Source organism: Petromyzon marinus, chromosome 10 (genome assembly GCF_048934315.1).
Source record: "Petromyzon marinus isolate PM22_M1 ecotype Great Lakes invasive population chromosome 10, UKy_Petmar_22M1.pri1.0, whole genome shotgun sequence".
NCBI lineage: Eukaryota > Metazoa > Chordata > Hyperoartia > Petromyzontiformes > Petromyzontidae > Petromyzon > Petromyzon marinus.
This window is the reverse complement of record NC_133676.1, coordinates 17,844,056-17,862,408: the sequence shown is the minus strand read 5'-3', so window position 1 is coordinate 17,862,408 and position 18,353 is coordinate 17,844,056. Positions and strand designations below refer to the sequence as shown.

General features: G+C 51.7%; 1 protein-coding gene across 2 annotated transcripts in view; it reads left to right on the top strand.

Moving 5' to 3' along the window:
* The first annotated feature begins 11,422 nt into the window (after positions 1-11,422).
* Positions 11,423-18,353, top strand: part of LOC116941138 (vasoactive intestinal polypeptide receptor 2-like) — a 50,620-nt gene continuing 43,689 nt past the window's right edge. For both annotated transcript variants that reach the window (XM_076066216.1, XM_076066215.1), the window contains exons 1-2: positions 11,423-14,153; positions 17,617-17,722. In XM_076066216.1, coding sequence (XP_075922331.1) covers positions 17,617-17,722 — 106 coding nt within the window. In that variant the 5' untranslated portion in view covers positions 11,423-14,153. The remainder of the gene's footprint in view (positions 14,154-17,616; positions 17,723-18,353) is intronic.

Genomic DNA, 18,353 nt, shown 5'->3' with positions numbered 1-18,353 from the left:
GACGTTGATTTAGTGGTAGCAACATACGTGCTGATCGTGTCCACGTTGATTCAGTGGTAGCAACATGCGTGCTGATCGTGTTCACGTTGATTCAGTGGTAGCAACATACGTGCTGATCGTGTCCACGTTGATTCAGTGGTAGCAACATACGTGCTGATCGTGTTCACGTTGATTCAGTGGTAGCAACATACGTGCTGATCGTGTTCACGTTGATTCAGTGGTAGCAACATACGTGCTGATCGTGTTCACGTTGATTCAGTGGTAGCAACATGCGTGCTGGCAATGTTATCACACAGACCAGATGGTGCGTGTCATCGCCACGGTCCATAGCGATGTGTAGGGAGAAGTCACACGTCCCTTGTACGTGGACTAAATATCTAGCAGTGGAGAGGCCCCTGGTACGTTGACCTGAACGAATTGGACTACATCGAGATGCCAGGACGAACGTTGTCAATGTGCAGAATTTATTACCCGACAGTGAAGATACCGAGGTGGACTTGGATCAGAGGCGGAGGAGATGACAACAATTAAAAAAACGACCTTATAACTCCCCTCCCTGCCCTTTTAAGGGCGTGCAATGGCACATTTAGCGTCACAGTGCAGAGTTTACAGAGAGGAAAAAAAGTATTTGATCCCTTATTCTTAGCTCTTTCGGTAAAGTCACGTTGAAAGGAAACAATAAAATAATAAAATATATTTTATTATTTTACAATAAAATAATAAATATATACAATAAAATAATAAAATATATTTTATTATTGTATTGTTTTATTGTCAAATAATGAAATATATAATAAAATATATTTTATTATTGTATTGTTTTATTGTCAAATAATGAAATATATATTTTATTATTTTATTGTTTCCCTTCAACGTGACTTTACCGAAAGAGCTAAGAATATGAATTATTGCAGTCACGAAAGCTTTAAATCAAAATATTTGATCCCTTCCTGATTTTGCACGTTTGCCCACTGACAAAGAAATGATCAGTCTATAATTTTAATGGTAGGTTTATTTGAACAGTGAAAGACAGAATAACAACAAAAATATCCAGAAAAACGCAGATCAAAAATGTTATAAATTGATTTGCATTTTAATGAGGGAAATAAGTATTTGACCCCTCTGCAAAACATGACTTAGTACTTGGTGGCAAAACCCGTGTTGGCAATGACAGAGGTCAGATGTTTCTTGTAGTTGGCCACCAGGTTTGCAGACATCTCAGGAGGGATTTTGTCCCACTCCTCTTTGCAGATCTTCTCCAAGTCATTAAGGTTTTGAGGCTGACGTTTAGCAACTCGAAGCTTCAGCTCCCTCCACAGATTTTATATGGGATTAAGGTCTGGAGACTGGCTAGGCCACTCCAGGATCTTAATGTGCTTCTTCTTGAGCCACTCCTTTGTTGCCTTGGCCGTGTGTTTTGGGTCATTGTCATGCTGGAATACCCATCCACGACCCATTTTCAATGCCCTGGCTGAAGGAAAGAGGTTCTCACACTAGATTTGACGGTACATGGCCCCATCCATCGTCCCTTTGATGCGGTGAAGTTGTCCTGTCCCCTGAGCAGAAAAACACCCCAAAGCATAATGTTTCCACCTCCATGTTTGACGGTGGGGATGGTGTTCTTGGGGTCATAGGCAGCATTCCTCCACCTCCTCCAAACACGGCGAGTTGAGTTGATGCCAAAGAGCTCTATTTTGGTCTCATCTGACCACAACACTTTCACCCAGTTGTCCTCTGGATCATTCAGATGTTCATTGGCAAACTTCAGACGGGCATGTATATGTGCTTTCTTGAGCAGGGGGACCTTGCGGGCGCTGCAGGATTTCAGTCCTTCACGGCATAGTGTGTTACCAATTGTTTTCTTGGTGACTATGGTCCCAGCTGCCTTGAGATCATTGACAAGATCCTCCCGTGTAGTTCTGGGCTGATTCCTCACCGTTCTCATGATCATTGTAACTCCACGAGGTGAGATCTTACATGGAGCCCCAGGCCGAGGGAGATTGATAGTTCTTTTGTGTTTCTTCCATTTGCGAATGATCGCACCAACTGTTGTCACCTTCTCACCAAGCTGCTTGGCAATGGTCTTGTAGCCCATTCCAGCCTTGTGTAGGTCTACAATCCTGTCCCTGACATCCTTGGAGAGTTCTTTGGTCTTGGCCATGGTGGAGAGTTTGGAATTTGATTGATTGATTGCTTCTGTGGACAGGTGTCTTTTATACAGGTAACAAGCTGAGATTAGGAGCACTCCCTTAAAGAGTGTGCTCCTAATCTCAGCTCTTTATCTGTATTAAAGACACCTGGGAGCCAGAAATCTTTCTGATTGAGAAGGGGTCAAATACTTATTTCCCTCATTAAAATGCAAATCAATTTATAACATTTTTGACATGCGTTTTACTGGATTTTTGTTGTTGTTATTCTGTCTCTCACTGTTCAAAAAAAACTACCATTAAAATTATAGACTGATAATTTCTTTGTCAGTGGGCAAATGTACAAAATAAGCAGGGGATCAAATACTTTTTTCCCTCACTGTATGTGTCTGTGTGTAGTGTGTACCAGTCATCGGCAAGTCCACTCAGCTTCACATCCTCCTGTACGACATCACTCAATCTCTTCTCTAGCCCGTGCCGCGCCCGTTTAGCCCTCGATCCGGCCGAACAAAAATAGTTTCGGCATGCGGTGGCTGGGCATGCGGGCTACATGACCCAGCCAACGCAGCCTTGCCTGCCGGAGGAGCTCACCGATGGGACCTTGCCCAGATCTTTCAAGGATTTGTGAGCTCTTCACACAATCCAGCCTGGTTAAACCCAGGATGGATCGTAGGCAGGCCAGGCTAAATGTTTCTAACCAGCAAAGATGTTCCAGTAGGGGGGGTCCACGTTTCGCAAGCGTAGAGAAGGGAGGGAATGACTGTGGCCGAGAAGACCTGAAGCTTTGTGCGGAGCGACAGACCAGGTAGCTTCCACACAGCGTTACGCAACCAATGAAAAGATAATGCCGCTCGACAGATTCGGAGTGAGACCTCTGCTGTTGAACCGAAGCCGGTCAAAAGCACACTGCCCAGATATGGGAAACTCTCCACAACTGCCCCATCACCAATTGGGAGTTGTGGGGGTGGAGTGTCCGATGGTACAAAATACCCTGGCAGGAGCAGCAATAGGGAGCCATCCCTTGATCGCACCCGGGCATCGATCAGCCTCCCATTATATCTGTACCAGATGGAAATTCCTCCGGTACAGCTATTGAAGGCCCCACGAACTACGTGGTCAAAATATATGTTAAATAATGTGGGAGCCAGAGGACATCCCTGTCGCACCCGAAGGTGTACAGCGAATGGCTCTGACTCCCGGCCACGTAGCTTTACCCGAGTCCGCTCACCATCATGAAGGTCCTTAATGATCGTGAGCAGAGGGTCAGGGACTCCGAAAGCACGAAGAACATCCCAGAGCCCAGGCCTATACTGATGGTATCATAGGCCTTGACCAGGGCAATAAAGCAGAGATGTAGGTCTTGCTGGAATTTCCTACACCTCTGCTGTAGCAGACGGACAGAAAATATGGCATCCGTGCAGGACCACTCTTTCCTGAAACCACATTGAGGCTCCGCAAGCCTCTCCTCAGCGTGCCTAGCAAGGCGATGTTGAATAATCCTTGCCAGGACCTTTCCCGGCACACTGAGGAGTGAGATGCCCCTGTAGTTGTTACAGTCTGTGCGGTCGCCCTTCTTAAAGAGGGGGACCACCAGGGCATCCTTCCAATCGTGCGGAACCCGTCCAGTGGTCCAGACTGTTGTTATGATGTCATATAGGGCAGTCTGTGCACAAACGCCACCCTCCCTCAGCATTTCGCTTGGGAGATCATCTCTGCCCGGTGCCTTTCCTGGTCTCAACAGATGGCACCTCAGCCAGCCACTCACAGGGGGTGACTTCTTCAAATATTTGGGGCACCGCAGCCTCTGCAGGGTCATCCCCACTTTGTCCCACCATGTCGAGGGAGTTCCCCTCCCCCAGGACCTCAGAAATGCTCAGCAAATCTGCAAACCTGTTCCTGGGGGTCGGAGATTGGATCACCGTTTTTTCCCCTAATGATGGTAATATGTGTGGCGCTGCAGGTTACTTTTTTGATGGAGTTTAAATAGAGATTTGTGATCACGGGCCACTGAGGCAGACTCCATCTCCTCAGCAACCCGCGACCACCACCCATCCTTGCAGCGCCTCACGGCTCTCCGAACCTCCGAGTGAAGGCTGCGGTAAACCTCCTCATTCTCTGACGTGGGATGCTCTGGACGATTAGAGTGGGCCTGTCGCTTTTATTATTATTACACACTTTTATTTAACTCACTCCGTCTGTTGTATCCTCAAAATAAATCTTCTAACTCAATTTTTACCCACTTCCCAATGTGCTATCGACTGCAAACTTTAAATACCTATGTCCTACAGATGACAAGACTATATTCTATCATTAAAAATATATTAGTTTAAAATTTTACACGCTTTTATTTAACTCACTGTCTGTTGTTGTATCCTCAAATCTTGTAACTCACTTTTAACCATCGTCCCAATGTCGTATCGACTGCAAACTTGGTATAGATATGTCATACTGATGACAATACTATATTCCATCATTAAAATATATATTTTAAAACAATATTTTTACGGGTGTAATATTGTCAACGTTTTACGGGTCTAATTGTCACGTTGCCTGTGAATCACCACGGTTCCTGACGTCACGGCAAGCGTCGGGGAGCCACGCCGAGGGGCGGGGCATGTGGAAGGAGGGGGGGGCGAAGGGGGCAGGGGGAGGGGCAGCTCGGATAGTTCATTTCATTAAAGCGTGTTTTAAAAAAAGTATTTGTAAATATTTTATTCTCAACTATCCTGAACACCCACACACACTATCACTCACACAAACTCACACACGCTGAGTACAGGACATGTGTGTTTAACATCTTTCGGACCGTGCGTAGCCAATCGGAGGTGCAGCAGTCAATGCCTTTGATGAAGTGGATGAGAAGTCCAGTCAAAGTAAGGGCAGATCAAAGTTGTGGGAATGGCAGAGTTGAGATAAGCCTGGAGAGGAAGATGGCTCGGCTGGTTTGTGAGAGTTCTTTGTGGAGCTGTAGAATAATGTAAGTGACAGAGTGACGAGTCGTAGACACGCTAACCATTGTTACAATTGTGGAACACTATATTTGATTAAATCGCCTTTTGTACGTGGGTTAAACCGAACACGGTTGTCGGAGTTCTTCTCTTACCCTCGAAAGTAAACTAAAGGCGACCTGACATGTCAATGTAGTGGCATGGTTGGTTGGCCAGGATCGCCACTCTTCATAGCCGGCAGTACCAGCTCAGGCCAGTAGAGAGCAGAAGGGAGGCCGGACCGGCTCAAGAGTGATGAGGGGCAGTTGGCCCCAGGCAATTCCTGGGGGGAGCATCGGGACCAACGGTTGGGACCCCCGGCCCCCAGGAGGGGGCTGGGGGATGAGGTCATTCCCCAGGGCCTTCGAGAAGGTTCTGGAAGGGAGGCGTGGCCAGGGGTGGAGTGAGCCGGGACCCTGTATATAAGGCAGGGCCCTGAACGGCTCTGCTCAGTGTCGTCCGGCTGAAGACTGAAGATCGACCTGGAGGCCTGAAGAGAGAATAGCCCTGTGGGCAAAGCCGAACCCTTGGCTAGGGTGAGGCTTGAGCTGTACCAGTGAAGCTCCGAGCTTATAACGAGCGAAGACTCCAGAGAAGACTCAAGCCCCTGGCAGTGTAGGCGCAGTGATAGCCGAAGAGGCGAGCTAGCCGGCCACGTAGGACATTGGGTGGAAGGGGCCGTTACCCCTTTGTATTGTAGTTTGACAAGTTGTAATAAACGTGTTGCCTCAAAGCATGTTTCCTCCAGTTTATTACCCACTACATATACATTACAATCGCACTCAAAACATTCGTCAGCAGCACCGTGTAGCCTTAAAATAAACGACGTTTGGACCAACGCCCCTTTTGTATAGCACACAGCTGTAGAGTCTGCTCTGATGGTGGCAATGAGGGTTGGGGAACAACTTTACACCGCGGGATACTAACTATACATCTTGACTCGAAGCTTTCGTGACTGCAGGAATTAATATTCTTTGGGGCTTTCGGTAAAGTCACGTAGATAATAAAATAAACAAAAAACTACGACGTTTCGATCGCAACACAAGCGGTTGTCATCAGGCTGAAACGTAGTTTTTGTCATTTTCTTTGAACCTATCTTACGTGATTTTACCGAAAGACCCAAAGAATATACTAACTACAATTTCCATATGTATCCAGATAAAATGTTTTTAAATCGGCAGCTTTTAGTAGCTATTGAGGAACGAACAAACCGCTAAAAACCACAATGATTTGCTGCGGAATAAACTAATTTATAGTAAAAGTTAAATCGTTAAATGTTGCAGGCGTATTTGCACTCTGGGTACCACCGTTAGGGTCACGTAGTGATGCATCCCGAGGCGGACCCCTCGCCAGAGGTGTGAGGAACATTCTCAACTCAACCGCGTTTTGTATTTGACCAGATAACGCCCATTGAGTTCCACATTCTAATAAACCACCGAAGTGGCTTATCAGAATGTGGAAATGTATAGCAGACAAATACTCCAAACGCGTGTTGATTCTAATTGTGGAGTGGAGGGACCGGAGGACCCGGATAAATATCCACGTGACCACGGGGAGAGAGACACGCAAACTCCAAACATACAGCAGGCGTCAGGGTCGGGATCGAACCCACGACCTCCCGTATACTGGGTGAGGTAGTTAACATCTACTAGCCACCGTGGCACCTATTCCTGAGCCCTGTGAGAGGGGCAGATGGATGTACTTCGGAAATTTGAAATAATGAGCTTTGTTTGTGGGTGTTTGTTGCCCTTATTATCGAACTTGACTGAGAAATGGAACGTGTCTTGTAAACAAACGCGTGTTCCAGTAGGAGGTGCACCACAGACGCTGCACCTAAACATGGTACGTATGTTGGACTTCTTTCCGTACGTAGCCCACCGTGCTGATCACAGGTGCCAGGTGGTGATCCAACGCAGCGTGGTCTAGGACGCACTCGGGCCTTGATCGCCAGCTCGTACGGGACACCGATTCATCATTGATTTAGGGTGAGGCCACGTAACGATCTTACCGAGTGTGTGTCGCTTAGAGCCTACACGACCCGGCACAGCGAAATAACGTAAATGACCACGCGGTGCACACCGACTGCTACCCCCAGCGAGGAGTGCGGCGCCACCTGCTGCACTGTGCAGGACGTTGCTGGGTCGTGACCTGCGGCCCAGCCCGGGGCGGTCGCCGCTCGTTGCCAGAGGTTTGCGGTCCCACTGGTATCGCGATGCTCTGTTTCAGAAGCGACATTGGCCATCACTAATGACGGTTCAACGAAGTGGGTTATCATCATGTGGAAATACATCGCAGGCAAATATTCTGAACGCGTGATGTCGAGTCCAAATGTGGAGGGGAACAAAAAAAACGGATGACGCGGAGACAAACCCACGCGACCACGGGGAGAGAGACACGCAAACTCCAAATATGCAGCCGGCGTCAGGGTCAGGAGCGAAGAAGCCACGAGACCTCCTGCATACCGGGCGAGGGAGCGAGCATCTCGCCACCGCGGTGCCCACGTGTTGTGGGTTAGAACACGTGGGTGTCGTGCCAGTCGGAGGCGTGCACCCTCCACCACGCCACACAACCCAACACGTAGAGTTGTCACGCGTGAACAAAACGTGCCACTTGAGTTTGTTTGTGCAGAGGTGGCGACTCAATGTCGTGTTGGGCTGTGTTGGGTGGTGGAGGGCACACAGCTGTACTTGGCGTGTTGCAACCCAAAACACGAACTATGAATCGTACCATTGGTCTTTAAAGCCTCCCTATCGAAATATCTATCGTGTTGTTCGCTGTGGCTGTGCTGCGTAGGACCGATAGGGCTGTGACCTTCAGGATTTGACCTTTACCTTGTACATACCAAACATCCATCATTTCTTAAACCTCCCACGAAACCCACATACTTGTTTATATTACGGCGTTCTTTCCGTTTACATCTAAAAGCACTGTAAAATATCGTCTTCTATATTTCTAAATACATTTGTTTTTATACATGCCTTAGTTTTTGGGACCCTGTGTGACCACTAAATGACTATAATGGTCGGACACAACTTGCATTTGAAATGCGCGTGTTGGTGTTTTTCCCCTTTAATTGCCGTCATTACGACAGCCATCAATCACAAGGTGCCACTGGGAGCTGCCGCTGTGGCAGATCGACAATTTGTCTCATGAAATTGTAACTGACGCGTCCCGACTGCCCGTGCACACACAAAGGCAAAGGTCGCCCCTATCGTAGTAACAGACTGTTGGGGCAAGTGCTGTTAGCGAGTAACTATGAAGGCCGACAAGGAACACGAGGAGGTGGTTGGCCAGCACCACGCCCGGCCGCCTTTGTCTCCCTTGTGGCGATGTTTACACACCGCACCAGGTACTCATTTGAGGCTGAGTCGACCTCAGGGCGGCCTAGGACCAGTTCAAGTAATCGTCACTGCTGTTGGCTGTGAGCGGGAATCAAATCGCGCTAACCGCTCCACTCCCGCCACACACTCACACACTCGTGCACAGGAACTTGCTGGCACACGTTCCTTCGCTATGCACACCGATCAACAAACACTCCAAGGGTATCAAAGCTGCATGCCGTGAGTATCGTTCCGTGGGTATCATTGCGTGGCAATAATTTCGTGGGCATCATTGCGTGGGTATCATTGCGTGGGTATCATTGCGTGGCTATTATTCCGTGGCAATCATTTCGTGGCAATCATTCCGTGGGTATCATTCCGTGGGTATCATTGCGTGGGTATCATTCCGTGGGTATCATTGCGTGGATATCATTGCGTGGGTATCATTGCGTGGCAATCATTGCGTGGGTATCATTGCGTGGGTATCATTGCGTGGGTATCATTGCGTGGGTATCATTGCGTGGCAATCTCCGCCAACCTTCACTCATGGAGCCGCCATGGCGACGCGCCTCGCACGACCGCGTGTTCGAGTCGACTTTCTGGAATGCCGTCGCCTCACCTCCCATTATCTGCCTGGGTCGACATTGCCAGTCCAGACTTGAACGCTTCATCTCGGGGATCGATAACGAGACGAGTGAAATGGTGATAACAAAAATAAATTCAATAAATTACTGTTCCGACCAGCATTGCAGCGGTGTCATGAAATGTCACTGTGAGATACTGCATTGGATTCGCATTTGGCGATTGATTTTTTAAAATAATTTCAGATGTTTATTTTGCCTTCTCAATGCACTGCGATACCATGTGGAAAATGACATAATTGCACGGTTAACTTAATAACATAGCACAAATTGTACACAGCCTGCTGTTTGCACATGACATAACCGGTAAAAAACAGGCGATCCGTTCTAGTTTAACAAAATAAAGCTTGTCCGTGTATCAATAACATCGTATTCACGTGCTTTGAGATATACAATTCCACAGAAAAAATCAATGAGCATATGAATTTCTTGCAAACGTAAAAAAACTGCTCTTTTGGATGACAATTACGAAAGTACATGTCACGTTTAAACAACAATACAACATCGGAAGTAGAAATACCTCGGCTACAATCACGACAGCGCTGCCACGCCTCGTGCTCACCGCCTCCAGGTCAGCCCGGGAACGGCTCGGGAACGGCCCGGGAACGGCCCGGGAACGGCTCTGGAACGGCTTGAGAACGGCCCGGGAGCGGCTCGGGAACGGCTTGAGAATGGCCCAGGAACGGCTCGGGAACGGTCCGGGAAAAGCTCGAGAACGGCTCGAGAACGGCCCGGGAACGGCCCGGGAACGGCCCGGGAACGGCTCGAGAACGGCTTAGGAATGGCCCGGGAACGGCTCGGGAACGGCTTGGGAACGGCTCGGGAACGGCCCGGGAACGGCCCCACACCGAATGTACAAGTGAGGCCAGGGGTTGATGGTCAGATAGTGATGAAAAACAAAAACAACAACAACAACAACACATCAACTCCGTGTCCGATCATGTTTAGCGTAGGTGACGTACGGATAATTTGTCACCACCAAAAACCTCACGTTACATTTTCAAAGCAGTGCAGCAGTTGTGAACTACCGGCGTGAATCTGAATCGATTCACACCAACAGGTCACGCTCGTGCAGGTTCAGATAGCAATCGCCACTGATGACAGCCGGGAATGGAACTCGATGAGACTCGGGTCATTGGGTTCGTAGCGAGCTCCACATCTCGCTGCGTTACTGCATTACTGCCCAACGCAATGATGCGAGTTCCTATTTGCAAAGTCACACAGCTCAACGCGCATGACACCTGGTGTGAGAATGTCGTTCAATTTTGCTCTTACATGGTAATCAACGCAATTCCGAACCATGCCTCGCTCATCTTGCAAAAATCTGAAACATTTTCAGAGCATATTGTACAAAAACCACGTGTCCAGATCGCAGCGACTACACGGCAGATAGAACACACACGGCAGCCCGAGTGGTGTACAGATGTTCACGTTGTCCAGGCCTGTTTCACTCCAGTTAAGAGCGTTCGAATACCACTCTGAACATGTCATTGTGGTACCTTCACTCACAGGTAAAATGAGCGGTGGTGCAGCGATTAGTGACGAGTGGTGACTGTGACGAGTGGTGACGAGTGGTGACAGTGACGAGTGGTGACAGTGACGAGTGTGACCAGTGACGAGTGGTCACAGTGACGAGTGTGACCAGTGACGAGTGGTATCCCAACCAGCCCTGACTCCGCCCGAGTTAGGGTGAAGTGGTCCAATAACCTCCTGACCGACAAGATTTGGGAAGGTTTTCATCCAGCAGTGGATTATGAAAGGGCGCCTGACCGAAACTTCAAAATAAAAAATATGAATTCGTTAACTAAAAACTTGTTGAGTTAACACGTCATATTCATTTTACAAAAAGTTGTATTCGAATAAACGGAAATTAATCGTCGGTGGTGTGGTGCAGTGCTAGTGCGTGTGCCTAACAGCAACACTGTCCTGGGGTCGATTTCCGACTCACGTGTCTTTATGTGTGGAGTTTGTACATGCTTTGCCGTTTTCTGCAGAGTGTGAGCGGTGGTATGTGACCCTGTGTGGAAGCTACCTGTCCTATCGCTCCATACGAAGCTCCGGGTCTTCTCGGCCACAGATATGCCCTCCCTTCTCTGTGCTTGTGAAACGTGGACCCCATTAAAGGAACACCCGCGCCTTTTTTAAACATTCAGACTGGCCTGCCTACGATCCATCCTGGCTTTAAGCAGACTGGATTGTGTGAGGAGCTCGCAGATCCTTGATAGATCTGGACACAGTCTCATCTGTGAGCTCCTCTGGCAGGCGAGGCTGCGTTAGTTGGGTGAAAAGCCCAGCCACCACATGCCCAAGCAGCTTCTGCTTGGCCGGATAGAGGGGGCTAAACGGCCATGGAATGAATACTACTACTACTAATAATAAGAGTGAGATAGCCAGGTGAAGTGGAAGCCCGGTAGGTGACCCTTTCCCCTAGCGCCTGGTGCTGATCAGGTTATTTCTGTCCTGCATGACCCCGCTACCCGCTCAGTCAGAGTGCACACACACAAGATAAAGACCCCCCGTATAGCTTTCACAGACCCTCGGGGCAAGTGCTGTTAGCGAGTACCACCTATGAAGGCCATCACGGCACACACAAACGTGCTTATACACACGCGTGTTCATACACATGCTCACACACACGTGCCCCGACATACACACACGTGCCCTTACACACACACACACGTGCCCTTACACACACACACATGCACACACACGGCATAATTGCACTCTCCGCTGCACGCGCACTCAGCACCGCGTGAGCAACTCGAGCGGCCACGCGCAGCGCTGCTGCCGCTATCGCTGCTGCTGCTGCTGCCGGGGGTGAGCAGCAGCACCCAAGTCACTGAACTCCAGACGGGACTGGGTGACTGCAGGCTGTGGAGTGGGTGACTACAGGCTGTGGAGTGAGTGACTGCAGGCTGTGGAGTGAGTGACTGCAGGCTGTGGAGTGGGTGACTACAGGCTGTGGAGTGAGTGACTACAGGCTGTGGAGTGAGTGACTGCAGGCTGTGGAGTGGGTGACTACAGGCTGTGGAGTGAGTGACTACAGGCTGTGGAGTGAGTGGCTACAGGCTGTGGACTGGGTGATTACAGGCTGTGGAGTGGGTGACTACAGGCTGTGGACTGGGTGATTACAGGCTGTGGACTGGGTGACTGCAGGCTGTGGAGTGGGTGACTACAGGCTGTGGACTGAGTGACTGCAGGCTGTGGAGTGGGTGACTACAGGCTGTGGAGTGAGTGACTGCAGGCTGTGGACTGAGTGACTACAGGCTGTGGAGTGGGTGACTGCAGGCTGTGGAGTGAGTGACTACAGGCTGTGGACTGGGTGACTACAGGCTGTGGACTGGGTGACTGCAGGCTGTGGAGTGAGTGACTGCAGGCTGTGGAGTGAGTGACTACAGGCTGTGGGGGGAGTGACTACAGGCTGTGGACTGGGTGACTACAGGCTGTGGAGTGAGTGACTACAGGCTGTGGAGTGAGTGACTACAGGCTGTGGACTGGGTGACTACAGGCTGTGGAGTGGGTGACTACAGGCTGTGGAGTGAGTGACTACAGGCTGTGGGGGGAGTGACTACAGGCTGTGGAGTGAGTGACTACAGGCTGTGGAGTGAGTGACTACAGGCTGTGGAGTGAGTGACTGCAGGCTGTGGACTGGGTGACTACAGGCTGTGGAGTGGGTGACTACAGGCTGTGGAGTGAGTGACTACAGGCTGTGGAGTGAGTGACTGCAGGCTGTGGAGTGAGTGACTACAGGCTGTGGACTGGGTGACTGCAGGCTGTGGAGTGGGTGACTACAGGCTGTGGAGTGAGTGACTACAGGCTGTGGAGTGAGTGACTACAGGCTGTGGAGTGAGTGACTACAGGCTGTGGACTGGGTGACTGCAGGCTGTGGAGTGAGTGACTGCAGGCTGTGGAGTGAGTGACTACAGGCTGTGGAGTGACTACAGGCTGTGGAGTGAGTGACTACAGGCTGTGGAGTGGGTGACTACAGGCTGTGGAGTGAGTGACTACAGGCTGTGGAGTGAGTGACTACAGGCTGTGGAGTGAGTGACTGCAGGCTGTGGAGTGACTACAGGCTGTGGAGTGGGTGACTACAGGCTGTGGAGTGAGTGACTACAGGCTGTGGAGTGAGTGACTGCAGGCTGTGGAGTGAGTGACTACAGGCTGTGGACTGGGTGACTGCAGGCTGTGGAGTGGGTGACTACAGGCTGTGGAGTGGGTGACTACAGGCTGTGGAGTGACTACAGGCTCTGGAGTGGGTGACTACAGGCTGTGGAGTGAGTGACTACAGGCTGTGGAGTGAGTGACTACAGGCTGTGGAGTGAGTGACTACAGGCTGTGGAGTGAGTGACTACAGGCTGTGGAGTGGGTGACTACAGGCTGTGGAGTGAGTGACTGCAGGCTGTGGAGTGAGTGACTACAGGCTGTGGAGTGAGTGACTACAGGCTGTGGAGTGAGTGACTGCAGGCTGTGGACTGGGTGACTACAGGCTGTGGAGTGAGTGACTACAGGCTGTGGAGTGGGTGACTACAGGCTGTGGAGTGAGTGACTACAGGCTGTGGAGTGAGTGACTACAGGCTGTGGAGTGAGTGACTACAGGCTGTGGAGTGGGTGACTACAGGCTGTGGAGTGAGTGACTACAGGCTGTGGAGTGAGTGACTACAGGCTGTGGAGTGGGTGACTGCAGGCTGTGGAGTGAGTGACTACAGGCTGTGGAGTGGGTGACTACAGGCTGTGGAGTGGGTGACTACAGGCTGTGGAGTGAGTGACTACAGGCTGTGGAGTGAGTGACTGCAGGCTGTGGAGTGAGTGGCTACAGGCTGTGGAGTGAGTGACTACAGGCTGTGGAGTGAGTGACTGCAGGCTGTGGAGTGAGTGACTACAGGCTGTGGAGTGAGTAACAAGGGGACCTCCGAGAAGAGTGGTGGAGGACCGCTGAGGTCTTCACTGTAGCGCACGCGAGCTCCGTAGCTTCGAGATATCCCACGAACCTTGTCGCCTCTCAGAGCTCACCCAATCTCAGCACCGGGGCATCGCCACCATCGTCATCATCTCAGCCAGGTGGGTGTATCACCGGGATGCCGTGCCCGTGTAGATTCTACGACTCACGCGCTCCGTCTAGGCGCGCTGGTGTGGGCTCTCTCAATGCACGTGTCGAAGAAGAGAAATGGCGAGATGCAGGGCCATCAACGACTTTGTCCACGATGACCTCTTGAGCTTCAATCTCGCGTGTCCGCCCAGCCACCCCGATTGGGGGGCACGCGGCGGCAGGGAGCTCTGCTGCTGATTGGGGGGACCCCCCCCTCCGCACGTAGCACGTCCCCGTCGTGCCATCACGGGGTCGGTCACTTCACTTTGACTACGAATGGGTTTAAAAGTAATTTGTCCCAGCCAAATTTTATCATTGGAAACGTATTATGTTTAATGCTGATTATGTTTGTTGGAAAAGTTTTTTTGGGACTATTTCATTTTGTAACTCGGCTGTTTTTTTGTGCATATTTCTATGGGTGCTCATTGTTGTACGGTACTTGTTCTATGTTCTTGCTGTTGCATTTTGTTGACCGCGGGGTCAACTCTTGAGAATGAAACTCCTCCGATATTGGCCTCGCTACACAAAGCACGACTGTAGACACTTGACGCGGATGCCCATGATCGTCTCCACTCGACTCACGCTGCCAGGCGAGCGACTGAACGTGCGGGGCGCTGCTGGGTCTCGCCCCGGGGAGCTCCTCGCGGACTCCGCGCCTGACTCCCGGTGTCTGACTCCCCGTGTCTGACTCCCGGTGTCTGACTCCCGGTGTCTGACTCTCCGTGTCTGACTCCCCGTGTCTGACTCCCCGTGTCTGACTCCCCGTGCCTGACTCCCGGTGTCTGCCTCCCCGTGCCTGCCTCCCCGTGCCTGACTCCCCGTGTCTGACTCCCCGTGTCTGACTCCCCGTGTCTGACTCCCCGTGTCTACCTCCCCGTGTCTGCCTCCCCGTGTCTGCCTCCCCGTGTCTGCCTCCCCGTGTCTGCCTCCCGGTGTCTGCCTCCCCGTGTCTGACTCCCGGTGTCTGACTCCCCGTGTCTGCCTCCCCGTGTCTGACTCCCGGTGTCTCACTCCCCGTGTCTGCCTCCCCGTGTCTGCCTCCCCGTGTCTGCCTCCCCGTGTCTGACTCCCCGTGTCTGACTCCCGGTGTCTGACTCCCCGTGTCTGACTCCCGGTGCCTGACTCCCCGTGTCTGACTCCCCGTGTCTGACTCCCCGTGTCTGCCTCGCCGTGTCTGACTCCCGGTGTCTGACTCCCCGTGTCTGACTCCCCGTGTCTGACTCCCCGTGTCAGACTCCCCGTGGCTGCCTCCCGGTGTCTGCCTCCCCGTGTCTGACTCCCCGTGTCTGCCTCGCCGTGTCTGACTCCCGGTGTCTGACTCCCCGTGTCTGACTCCCCGTGTCTGACTCCCCGTGTCTTGTTGGCCGCCCACGTAGAGGGGCGGCAGAGGGCAGCGCAACAACACACATTGTTGTACCGTACTTCTATTCTCCCCGCCTTTAACCCACACTGTCCAGCGAGGTGAAGTATGGTCATATAATCCCCGCGCGGGCAGGCCAGCACCGAGCAATGGATTGCCACAGGGGGCGGGCATCGTGCGCGTGGTCGCTTTTTGACGATTCAGCGATGTGCCGGTTCAGCCTGGGGCTGGGCGTGGTGCCCGCGTCCACGGGGCTGGCGACACGGGGACACGGGGCTAGAGAGACGGGGACACGAGGCTGGCGAGACGGGGACACGGGGCTAGAGAGCGAGACGGGGACACGGGGCTAGAGAGCGAGACGGGGACACGGGGCTGGCGAGAGAGACGGGGACACGGGGCTGGCGAGACGGGGACACGGGGCTAGAGAGACGGGGACACGGGGCTGGCGAGACGGGGACACGGGGCTAGAGAGACGGGGACACGAGGCTGGCGAGACGGGGACACGGGGCTAGAGAGACGGGGACACGGGGCTAGAGAGACGGGGACACGAGGCTGGCGACACGGGGACACGGGGCTAGAGAGACGGGGACACGAGGCTGGCGAGACGGGGACACGGGGCTAGAGAGACGGGGACACGGGGCTAGAGAGCGAGACGGGGACACGGGGCTGGCGAGAGAGACGGGGACACGGGGCTGGCGAGAGAGACGGGGACACGGGGCTAGCGACACAGGGACACGGGGCTAGAGAGCGAGACGGGGACACGGGGCTGGCGAGAGAGACGGGGACACGGGGCTGGCGAGAAAGACGGGGACACGGGGCTAGCGACACAGGGACACGGGGCTAGCGACACAGGGACACGGGGCTAGAGAGCGAGACGGAGACACGGGGCTGGCGAGAGAGACGGAAGCTCCGTGCGGTTTTGGGTGCCCGCAGTTGAAGCGCCAACGAACTGGACCACGACGCTGCGAGTGGGTGGAGGCCTCCTCCTCTGTACCCAGTGGGCATACTCATAATCATACTCAAAATCATACTCAAAATCATACTCAAAATCATACTCATAATCATACTCATAATCATACTCATAATCATACTCAAAATCATACTCATAATCATACTCATAATCATACTCATAATCATATTCTAAATCATACTCATAATCATACTCATAATCATACTCAAAATCATACTCATAATCGTACTCAAAATCATAATCATACTCATAATCATACTCATAATCATACTCAAAATCTTACTCATAATCATACTCATAATCATACTCATAATCATACTAATGTTTAACACAATGCGAGTGGGCACGCCAAATAGAGGCGTTAAGTAACACGATTAATCGGATGCATAATTCACCACAAGCACCATACAAAGCACCTCCACTTGACTGATTCGACTCTCCACCCCTGAACAGATTTGTCAATAACACCGTGGCCTCAAAATGAGAAGTATCGAATAGACGACGTTTTGGACAATGGCCCTTCTTTACAACATCCTGGAACAGACTAAGAGTTTAGTTTTTACATTTGATGGCAGTAAGACACCCACCGTTCTATCCCGCTGACACGAAGTCAAAAGGCATTCCTGCTGCTCGTGTCAGCATTGAGGCAATGGTGCTCGACTGCTGTTTACAACCAAGACCCAGTGGCGGAAATTCCACATTCCTATGTCTGGGGCGAGTCTCTCCATAGGACAACCACTGTTGACTTCCCCACAAAGTGGTGCTATTGTATCGACCCTCGAGGGATGATGGGCTGAGTCGATCCGCAACCAGGAACTTGCGACTATTCCTGCACGTGAGCCGCGCGGTCAAGTGCAGCTGCACTCGCGCCCCAGGCTGTGGGTGAACTGCACCTCCATAGCCCTGGGATGTGCTTTACGGATATCTGTGGGCTGCACAGGGGTGGTGTCCATTTGTTTGCGCGTGTGATCACGGCGCGGCGCGTACACGCGTGAACGAGTTAAACGCGCTTTTAAAATGCTGCGATGATATATGCCGATGCAGAGGTGGCTTCATCAGTAGGCGCGCGTGCGCGCGTGTGTGTCTGTGACCGTGCATTGTGCAGATGGACGTCATGCACCGCGAATGCAGGTTCATGCTGGCGTTGAGACACGCAGAGGAGCGCTGCACAGAGGGGCTCTTGGCCACGAGGAATGACAGCCACGAGCCGGGTGCGAGCACACCGCACCCTCGGCACCACTGACAGGGGCAGCCGCTTACACAGTCGTCGTCATCATTGACATCATCGTCATCGTCATGACCAGCCATGGTCAATCCACTGTGGGATGAAGGCCTCGCCCAAGGCGCCCGCCACATCTCGTGACACAGCGATGTGACAATCCACCCGGCATCTGCGCACGAACTGATTTCATCGGTCCATCTCCTCGGTAGACGAGTTCCATTCCTTGGCAGCCAGCACCATTAATAATCTTAACCGTGTGTCAACAATGCTTCTGGCGAAGTTTCCTGCCCACTGCCGCTTATTTTTCTTAAACGTTTGAATTACTTTATTAACCTGCGTATGTCCTCAAAGCCGTGTGTTGCTGTGCCTGTCTCTCAATGTGATTGCAAGCATGCATCCCCGATAGTAATCTTTCTTCTTTCGGAAGATCGATTTGTTACTTTGCATACTCAAGCTCAGTTTTACAAAAAGCGCTGTCACCTGCGACGCTTTATTTCACCTTGATTCCACTTCACCTTGAGCAGCTGCTCTCGGCCCACACTCCCGCCGTTGTGTCCCTCACACTGAGCCTCCTCTTGCCCAGCGAACTTGCTCGCTACTTTGTTTTTCTCGTCTATTCC